Source organism: Nicotiana tabacum, chromosome 20, assembly GCF_000715075.1.
Source record: "Nicotiana tabacum cultivar K326 chromosome 20, ASM71507v2, whole genome shotgun sequence".
Taxonomy (NCBI): Eukaryota; Viridiplantae; Streptophyta; class Magnoliopsida; order Solanales; family Solanaceae; genus Nicotiana; species Nicotiana tabacum.
The window spans coordinates 16,742,978-16,753,806 of NC_134099.1; the positions used below are offsets into that span (position 1 = coordinate 16,742,978).

At 34.9% G+C, this 10,829-nt stretch overlaps 1 protein-coding gene across 2 annotated transcripts; it reads left to right on the plus strand.

Moving 5' to 3' along the window:
- The first annotated feature begins 361 nt into the window (after positions 1 to 361).
- LOC107775846 (uncharacterized) lies at positions 362 to 6,544 on the plus strand. 2 transcript variants are annotated; one of them, XR_012703764.1, is made up of 14 exons: positions 362 to 520; positions 1,268 to 1,568; positions 1,924 to 2,114; positions 2,217 to 2,352; positions 2,897 to 3,160; positions 3,272 to 3,378; positions 3,551 to 3,665; positions 3,794 to 3,899; positions 4,279 to 4,372; positions 4,469 to 4,659; positions 4,774 to 4,878; positions 4,952 to 5,068; positions 5,300 to 5,356; positions 5,941 to 6,544. XR_012703764.1 is itself a non-coding variant. In XM_016595633.2 (14 exons), the coding sequence occupies exons 1-14, from the start codon at positions 422 to 424 to the stop codon at positions 6,046 to 6,048; spliced, it is 1,986 nt and encodes a 661-aa protein (XP_016451119.1). In that variant the 5' UTR covers positions 362 to 421; the 3' UTR covers positions 6,049 to 6,544. The 2 variants fall into 2 exon arrangements, 1 of the variants encoding a protein (XP_016451119.1); XM_016595633.2 differs by having other exon boundaries at positions 4,779 to 4,878.
- Positions 6,545 to 10,829: the final 4,285 nt, after the last annotated feature.

A 10,829-nucleotide genomic window follows, 5' to 3' on the forward strand; every position in this document is an offset into this window, starting at 1 on the left:
AAATACTTGAAAAAAATAAGAAATGCCCATTTTCTTCAAACTTAAAAAACCAAAAAGATCGAGTGTTTTTTTAGGGATCTTTACACAAATAGTCAGTCATATTCACTATTTATATTTTCTTGTTATATGCACAAATTATACATTAATTATATATAACTATCTACTTATAATACATAAATTATGTAGATATTACACTTTCAACGACTATTTTAGTTTAAGCGATTGGGTGGATGACTATTGCGTTAATTGTAATTTTTAAGGGACTAATTTAAACTTACCCAAACATAATGGACAATTTTGTCATTTTTCTCGCTAATATTCATTTAAATTTTTTGATATTTCATAAACCTTTCTTCCTTCCGAGACCTCCCTGTATTTCAAGTGGGTTTAGGGTTTAGTTAAGCTGCAGAAAAAGAGAGAGATGTGTGGTATAGCAGTGATTGTGTGTGGAATTAGGATAATTTTATCATCAACTCTCAACCGCAATTTCATCTCCCCACTACCTCTACTGGAACAGCAGGTATATTTTATACTCGTACTGAATTAACCATTCATGTAGTAACAACAAAACTGCATCCTTATTAGTCCTGTACTTTACTTCTGATTTCACATTCATAACTCCTTTCTTTATCGTTTTAGATGAACCCCTTTTGCTACAACATCTGAATTATGTAAATTAAAAAAAAAGCACTAAATGAGCTGTCTTTGTATCTTTAATGGTAAAGTATTTGTGAAGTATAAAAAATTCTCTTTGATTGATCTGAGATGAACCCATTTTTCTACAACACAGAAATGTAGAAAAAACAGCATAAAAACTGTCTTTAAGGGAAATTTAAAATACTAGCTTTGAACTAAAAAGATTTGAAAGAAAAGAGCTACCTTTGAACCTTAATGAGGAAAGAATGATGTGCAGTTTCTAAAGTTGTTATCTTTATCAAATCACTCTTTCCGTAGATGAACCCCTTTTTCTTATAACATCTAAATTAAGTAGAAGATCAGCAACTTGTATGGTTTTTCTTTAAAATCTTTTTGATTGATATGCCCATTTTTATACAGCTTTCAAATTTAGCAAAAGCAGCATAAAAACTGGCTGCAAACTAAAAGGAAAAAACTTAAAAAGCTTGCGTTGATAAATGAGTATTAACAGAAAAGAGCTACCTTTTCCCCTTTAATGAGGAAGGATTGATTTGAAATTTCTAAAGTTGTAATCTTTTTCAATTTCAAGAGAGATCTTGAAAAGGCTAACTATGTTTTATATTGTCATTAGACTTTGTTTTCAGTGGATGACATAAAAGCTACGTTAAGAAGAAGGGGTCCAGATAGTTTAGGATGCAAGAAAGTTTTACTTCGTTCTGGGTTCTCATCTTTGTGTGGCGGGGAGCAAGATGTTTTTGCCTTTGTGGAGGATGAAGATTCCAGTGAGGGAGAGGCTTGTCGTATGGGTGGTGGTGGTGGTAAAGAATTCACCGGAGAGTTGCAATTTGTTGGTGCTACGTTGCAGCTTAGAGGCGTAAATCCTATTGTTCAACCATTGCTGGACGTGTCAGGGAACATCCTTGTTTATAACGGTAATACCACGGCGTCTAAGCCTTTACCAACATAATAGACTGAAGCATATCTTGGATTTTTTTGGTTCTTGACTTTCTTATGCTTGATTTTTTTTTTCCAACTTAATTGATGCTTAACCTTGGAGAGTCAAAGAATGTACACAATTATGAGTTTTTGTTTCTCTGCACTTTCAAGTAAATGACCAGATGCAGATTCTGCAATATTTGTGTCCTTGTTTGCAAAAACAATTCTGATTTTTTGCTTTTCTAAGTCAAGTTGCTTCTTTCAGCATTTTTTCTGTTTTATATATCTTCATTTCTGTCAAAGTTAGTTATTTTATTGACTATTGTTTGTTCTTCTGTGATTACTCTTTAGGTGAAATATTTGGAGGAATCCAAATGAGTAGTGACAGCAATGACACTGAAATTCTTATGCAACATCTAGGACAATGTTGTTCTCGTATTTCCTCTCCACATAATGAAAATCATACTTCTGGAGAACGGCGAAGTTCTGTTCCAGAACTTCTTTCCAGAATCAAGGGACCGTGGGCTTTGATCTATTGGCAGGTAACTTTTGGTGGTAAGTTTCTACTGGCTTATTTCAGCAGGAGAGGCTGAACCATTTTTAGACAAATGCTTCTCTGACGCTCCGCTTACTCTTTGATATAGAGTAGTTCAAAAACGTTATGGTTTGGTCGAGATGCGCTTGGAAGGCGAAGCCTTCTTGTCCACTGGCCAACGAAGGAGGACCCTCGGTTTCTGCTGTCTTCTGTATCACCACTTGCCTCTGTAAATGAAAGTTCTGGTAACACTTCTTCAACATCTTGCTCACTTACTGATTTCTTTTAGCATAACAAGGATTTTTGGAGAAACTTCAACTTATTTTAAAGCAGAACATTAACGAACCAGTTGCCATTATGTTTTGAACAACTATATTAAATTATCAATAGTTATGATTGAGCACGTGCCATGTACAGCCAAGAACATTTAACTATCAAACATATTGTTTTGAGATGAGCTTTCTGGTAAATTAGCCATCCTCTCTGTTTGTGAAGTTTGTTGCTTCATAATTTTTATTATTGAAAATCAGCACTCTCAATACAAAATTGTTCCTTTTGAGTTTTCAAGCTCTCTTTTGGTTGGATAAATTAGTCGATGCTGGACGAAAGTCGATATTGCTTGTTCGTTTATAATTTAATACTTTAAAAATAGAAATATCATTGTGAAAATTATGTCATTGTCTCCTATCCGCAAGGACAAAAACGAAATTTGGCGCAGTTATATCTCCTCTATTTTTCCTCTGTGAATGAGTTCAATCTTTTAACACATGGAACACTTTGATTTTGCAGAATTTGCAGATGGGTGCGGAATAGCCAAAATAGACTTCTGGGAAGAACTTCCATGTGGTGTATACAGTTTGTCTATTGGTACTTCAGGAACAGATGAAGATTTAGTTGGTGAAGTTTTGAAGCATGACTGGACAGATCCAAAGCTTAAGGAGTTAATCACTTGGGAGAGAACTTCTATCCAACCAAAACCCGAGGACTTGCTTGCTTCCCACCAAAAGGTTCATAGCAGGAAAGAGGACTCGCCTTTAATGGAATCTAAGTTAGGTCAATATCACATAGTAATGCTGTTAATACCATTCATTACATGTTTGGTGGATGTAGTAATTGTGATTAAACATGCTGTAATAATCTAACTTGAGTGCAATTTTCTTCCAGTTATTACAGCTTCTACAGACTGCCTACTTACATCACCGCCACAAAGGGTAATGATGGCTTTACAAGAGTCAATAATGCGACGCACTGCATTAAATACAATCTACCAGGTCTGAAACTGATTAACTTTTGTTTTCTATTTCCGCCCACTGGTTAGAACTAATGCTTTATCTCCCCCCCCCCCCCACACACCCACACACAAAAAAAAATGGAACAGCAAAAGCATAAGCTGCTATATTAGCTTACCTTTCTGAATTGACATAATTCTTGGGTAATGTCTAGGCCACTTCAGTCGACTACACAACTAAATGCAATGCTCCGGTAGCTGTGCTCTTTTCTGGTGGAATAGACTCTATGATACTTGCAGCATTACTAGATAAGTGCATGGATGCCAAATGTGAGTGTTTCTAATATCTGTGATATCCGTCTTGCTTGAGTAAGAATAGAACATTCTTTATGTTTCTTTCCTGTTTATTTTACCTCTCTAGAATCTAATCCTGGTCTATCTTGGTGTTATACTTGTAGACGAAATTGATCTGCTTAATGTAAGCTTTGACGGTCCATGTGCTCCTGATCGAATCTCTGCTAGGGCAGGTCTAAAGGAACTTCAAAAAATTGCCCCATCAAGAAGGTATTCATTCCCATTCTTGCTTTTATATGTACCACTAGCAACTGGAGTTCTTCGTGATAAATAAGCAAGATGATACACTTATGTTTGACTCTAAATCTGATAATGCCCTGAATGATGGGAGAGAACAAAATATGAGCCTGAATTTAAATGCAAGCACAGCTCTTGCCAAGAATAATTGGGCATTGAAGAATGACAATTTAAAAAACTGGTCCTACTCAATGTACCTTCTTTAGACACAAAGATAATAGGTTGCTCATGTGAAAGCAAAACACTTTTATACAATGCAACTTGGCTTTGAGTGTCTACCATTTTGTTTCTCTCCATTTTCTGTAATTTTTCTTTCTATTTGAGGTTTGTTCATCATAAAACTGAGTTGCAGATGGAAACTTGTAGAGATTGATGCTGATCTGCTGAAGCTGACCTCTGAAACGAAGCATGTCATGTCGCTAATAAATCCTTCAAGTACCTACATGGTATATTTTCAATCAATACCTATATGTATATGCATCTGTTAACTTTTCATGTTGAATCGCGGTCAATTTGCTCAAATATTTCTTTCCTTGCTTCAGGATCTGAATATTGGTATAGCTTTGTGGTTGGCTGCTAGTGGAGACGGTCTGTTGCAAGATGAGTCATGCAAGGATGATACCTGTGACCGTGTCAAGTACAAATCTGCAGCTCGGATTCTCCTAGTTGGTTCTGGTGCAGATGAACAATGTGCTGGATATGGTCGGCATAGGACAAAATATAGAAATGGAAGGTGAAGTCCTCCTGTATATGAACAAGTTGCTTTGATAGATCTGAAAGCTTAAATGGTAATTGCTCACGTTCTAATGTGTGCTCCTTCGTCCTGTTCATTTGGTGCTCTATCTAGATCAGCTGGTTAGGTCTGAATGATGAAATGAGACTAGATATGCAGAGGATTTGGAAGAGAAACCTAGGGAGAGATGACAGGTGTATTGCTGACAATGGCAAGGAGGTACTTGAACTGCTTAAATGGCGTACTTTCTTATATTATAGTTATGTCTGATCTTATTTTCTATTTTTGCCAGGCCAGGTTTCCATTCTTAGATGAGGATGTCATCAGGATTTTGCTAGATATTCCGTTGTGGGAGATCGCTGACCTTGATCAACCAATTGGTATTGGTGACAAGAAAATCTTGAGAGAGGTTAGATTCACCTTTGAATTTATCTTAGAGCGGGTTTTGAAATTATATTAACGAAGGATGTCGTGATCCTTTCTTTATATCTGTACTTGGTGGCTACCTTAAACAGAAACCTAATTCTTGCTTTATTCTCCTCCAATTGCATTTCGTGCACTCTGCCGAAGTGTCTCTTCATCACGTGGGTTTGTTCTCGCCCTGTCTGTAATCTCACACTTTTATCTATTTCTGTTGAAGGTTGCACATTTACTTGGTTTATCTGAAGCAGCCGCTCTGCCAAAAAGAGCAATCCAGGTATGTATGTTTTGCTCTTCATCTGTCGCCGAGTCAATACTCTTATCCATGACTGAGTAACAATAAAATATCTTAATTGAGGAGTTTGGTTTCCACCTTTTTAATGTAGTGAGTGATTGTGCATAGTACAGCGTTTCTTATTTTTGATCCTTTCTTGTGCATGCATGTTCTCTGGCAGCAATTTTAAAACCTATAAAGAATAATTGGTAATATGGATAAAAGTTGATTGTGATATGTTTTTAATCATATAAGGTATTACAATCCTTACTACAAAATTAATAACCAGTTAATTGTACCAATAGATCTCCTTTCCCCTCATCCTCAGCACTAGGGTTGTTAGGGAGTAATTTATGAGGTTTTCCTAAAAAATATAATAACTTTCTGTAATGCAAGAACCAAATGACACTCTTCTTGTCATACTGTTGATATCCATTTTACCAAATAGAGTTTACGTTCATAATCAACTTAAGCTTTGCAATTTTAGGAACCACTTGTTGCTTGTCCTTCATTGGCCGTAGAGTTCCATTGTTGAATTTTTTTATCATGGCAAGTTCACTCAACTATGTTTTAAACATTATCTTCAGTTTGGTTCAAGAATTGCAAGAGAATCAAATCGGAAGAATTTTGGAAGCAATCGTGCAGCCAATCAGGCATCTGCCGGAAGTGTAACAATATATGGAAATAACTCATAATCCCATATATATACGTACCATATAAATCATGCCACAGTTTGTTTGCTGGAGCCTTTATCAACTCCATTTGGCTACTTTAGCTAGGGGATGAGACCATAATTGAAGGTGGGCGACAAACTGGCGAAGGATGTATGTGTATCGGCTCCAACATTCAGCTGGTGCCATAATATTATTAGAGGTCGTTTGGTAGAGTGCATAACACAAAATAATGCTTGCATTAGTTTTGTGTAGTAATATCTTGTTTGGTACACTTTTTCAACCTATGTATAACTAATACAAGCATTAGTTATACATCCTATTTGGTATTATCCTGTGTATAGCTAATGCATAGCAAAACCATGGTATTAGTAATACCAAGGCTATCAATGCATGCATTAGTATGTCTAAAGACCAAATTGTCCTTTAAGTCCCTTAAAACTAAAGAATATAGAGGGCATTTTTGTAAACAACTAATTTTTTTAAAAATTATGCAATGCATTTTAGTTTTTATACACCACACCAAACAATGTATAAAAAATTACTAATACACCATATTCAGCATTATTCTTATACACTAATACACCATATTCTTATGCATATTATTTGGTAGTCGAGAATGTAGATATTATCACTTGTCTTGTGTGTTCGCTTTGGTAAGACCCGATCCAAGAGGATGACCCTCCAATTTCCCTTTTGCTCTACTTTTTTTTTTTTGGTGAAGACTGAAACCAATGATTATCCTTTGGAAGGTTTAATTTGATACTTTGGAGGAAAGATATAGAAACTCTCTCGGCTTTTTTGCAAATGATCAATATTGTTCTTACTAGGTTTTGCTCTGTCTTTTAACCTATGTTGCACGGACTTTCCAAAATGTAGCCGTACTCGTGTCGGATCCTTTAAAAATGCACTACTTTTGAAGGATCCAACACGTATCCGGCCACATTTTCGGAGAGTCCGAGCAACATAACTTTACTGTCTATAGGCTCCATTTATGTGAAGCAACCTACATCCAATATCTGCACTTAGTAAGCACACTTTGGGACAAGTGCACATATAGCCATTCTCAGGGATGCTATTTAGAGATTACCTAGTATTTGTTTTCTTGTAAAGCTTAGTAATTATAACAAGTGTTTAACATCTAAACTACCTAATGTTTCAAGATTAACAAAACTAAACATGTTTTCCCAACAAGAACCCTTCTCGACAAGCAAACAAAAGATAAAAAAGAGTAATTTTTATCAAAAAGAATCCATCAACCTTGTTATGGAGTAGAAAGAGTAGCTCACTCATGTACAGTGTTTCGAGCCAAAGCTATTGAGTTCGGAATTAATTGGCTCGATATATAACGTTCGAGCCAAAGCTATTGAGTTCAGAATTAATTGGCTCGATATATGTATACATCTCCCTGAAATATCAAATACAGAGAATTAAAGAGCTCTCAACTTGAGACTCTTCTGTCTTCCTTTCCAACCGCTGAACTAGAATTAGTGACCCACACTGTCACACATAGGTAGTATCTCTTTCTAAGGAAATTATTTGGTTATTAGCTCTCAATTATTTTAGATAAATATTAAATTTGTGCCCCAATGCCAAATACCAAAGAATTGACACTTTTATGACAATTGTTGGACATACTTAGGGGCATTTGCATCTATACCCGCTTTTTGTGTCACGTTTTAACTTGTGCTCGCTTTGCAAAAAAAATTGCAAGCGTACCCGCTTTTTCGCATAACTTCAGCATACGGGGCTGAAGTAGCAAGGCAATCGCGCAAAACTTCAGCGTTCTAGTAGCCGGGCCTGAAGCTTTAGCTCTAGAGCTGAAGTTTTTGTTTTGTAACTGTCGAACTTCAGCTCTAGAGCTGAAGTTTTTGTTTGTAACTGACGAAGTTTTTGTTTGTAAGCTTCAGCTCTAGAGATGAAGTTTTTGTTTTTTAACTATCGAACTTCAGCTCTAGAGCTGAAGTTTTTGTTTGTAAGCTTCAGTTCTAAAGCTGAAGTTTTTGTTTTTTAACTATCGAACTTCAGCTCTAGAGCTGAAATTTTTTGTTTGTAACTGGGGAACTTCAGCTCTAAAGCTGAAGTTTTTGTTTTTTTAACTTGGGAACTTCAGCTCTAGAGCTGAAGTTTTTGTTTTTTTAATTGGCGAAGAGCTGAAGTTCCAAGACTGCAACTGCATAGCTGTAATTCAACAGTGTTATCCATGAGTGCGTGGAAGATAAGAAATGACTGGACAAGAAAATATACAACACTATTAGCATGGGAAAACGTTTGGTATCCAAAATTTGCTGGGGGTTTCAATATTATTGCTCTGATTGGATGGGCATTGACTTCTTTTTCATTCGTCAATGTTGCTTTTTGTTAATAAACTGGTTCAGACCAACCAAGGCAACAATGTTACCACAAGGTACATCCTCATCAGTTTCCTGCTTCTTACTCATCCAGATAAGAGTTTACACTGACGAAGAAAACAAGTTACACTAGAAAAGCAGCACGAGAAGCCTAGATTTCTGGCACTTTTGTACAGAGATGTATTAGTGGTTTTAACTATAGTCAAACTTATACATAGTCGTAACAGATTTCTTGCAGAAAAGGGAGAAGGAGAAGTTTGAGAAAAAAGAGGCGGATATAACTTTGAGGATGAGGAGGAGAAGGAGGAGGAGAAAGGGGCGGAAATTGTTTAAAAAGTGGGTACAAGTTAAAAGTTTAAAAAAAATGGGTATAGGTTAAATGGGGGCGACCAAATAGGGCGCCCCGTGCAATTTTTAGAGATTTTCCACTTCCGTGTCAATTTTGGAAGATTGATCAAATGGTCCTTTATCCCATTTCTGGCCTGTTTGGTCGAGCCTTTAAAATTTGCTTATTTTAAAAAATATTTTTTGTAAAAAATGTTCTTCGAAAAGAAAAAAAAATACTTAAGGGGACTAAGTAATAATTTGATGCAATTTTGGGATTGTTACGATTTATATTAAAGATTAGTAGCCTGTTTGGTCAAGCTTCTAAAGTTAGCTTATTTTGAGAAGTGTTTGGTGAGTAAAACCAATTTTTGGCATGATAAATATTCTTTAGGAAATAATAAAAAGTAGACGAAGATAACTTCTTGTCTTAAAATATAACTACAACATCTCCTTTCCTATTCTATTCTTGAAATCAGACGTTATAGATATTTTGGTAGAGAAAAAAATCAATTTATCCTAGAATATTTTTTATACTAGGAAGGCCACTTTTCTTTGCTAAACCTTAAACTTGATGGCTTAAACGCCTGAATTTTCCTCCTATATATAGCTTAAGAATCTTTATTAGTCTCTTCAATCTAACTTATTATGTTATTTTCATTCTTCAACTTCCCACCATTACTGTAATGTACAGTGGCGAAGCCAGAATTTTAAGCTTATGGATTCGGGATTTTAATCGTTTTAAGTTATTGGGTTCTAAATTAATAATTTATACATATCCGATAAAAAATTTAAAACAAGTACAAGGTTCGAACAAAAGCTATTGGGTTCGGCCGAACCCGCTTTCGATACTCTAGCTCCGCCCCTGGTAATGTATCGGGAATGACAAACATGAATTAAGGAAAAATGAGTACTCCCTCCGATCCAAAATAAGTGATTTTTTGGTTGTTTTTACACATATTAAGAAAGTGACCTTTTAACATTAATTAGCAATGAAATTGACCATATTAACTTTTACTATCTCTACACATAAACACTCCTAACACATACTCCAACATTAATTACTCCAAGGGCAATGTAGGAAAAAATAATTAATTTATTCTTGAAATTTGGAAAAATCACATATTTAGGACCACAAAAAAAAGCCAAAAAATCACTTATTTTGGACCGGAGAGAGTATGGAATAAGGATTTTTATTAATCAAATGGCTAATAGAACTGATTACAATATCGATTCAAGCTATTTCTCCATGTCTTAAAATAAGTGATTACAAAAAATCACTTATTTCTCCATGTTGTAACAGAATTTACCAGATTTTTGCATGCCTTGCTTCACTCTAGGTTCTTCTAATTATTGATTATTGCTTGAGTGGGCTGACGAAGCTATTTACATGGGCCTCTTCCCTCTCTTATTATTTCGGCCCATTCCCATTCTTATTACTAAAGCCCAATATGATACAACCAATAGTCTTCTCTAATATATACAGTTAATTAATTAATTACCCGCATATAAAGTTGGTTTAGGGCTGACAAGCCTGCAACACATTATGTTAATCGTATGATTTAAATATATTTTTCATAATTTATTGTACTATTTTAGTAGATTTATAAATTAGAGAATTTGGTGTAATGAAATAAATTTTAGTTTAATGTTCATAATTTTCGACTATAATTAATTAATATATATTCTTCCTTTATTATATCTCTTAACAAGAAATAAATTTTAGTTTAATGTAAACATCATGCACTTATAATTTTTTGCTTAAATAAATTCTACTCCTATTTTGTAATAGGGTGATTTGTACAAATAGGATATTTAGGTACCACTCTTGATTTGTTTACCTTACTTGGCCCATGGGTAGATAATTTAGTTTAACAAGTGTTGTCCCTTGCTTGCCTCATAGGCGACACTTTTGACTTTGATACTAAAGGTTTGCCCATGAGGCAAGGGGAATTAAATTATTAAGACCATCCATTTTCAAGGTCATTAGATATAATTTTCTATTTGTAATATATCCCATATTAAAAAGGGATCATTAGTTCATTACACAAACAATTGAACGAATTCACTATTTTTTCTAGCCGATATACATAAATTATATACGATTATAGAGAAATTATATATGGATTA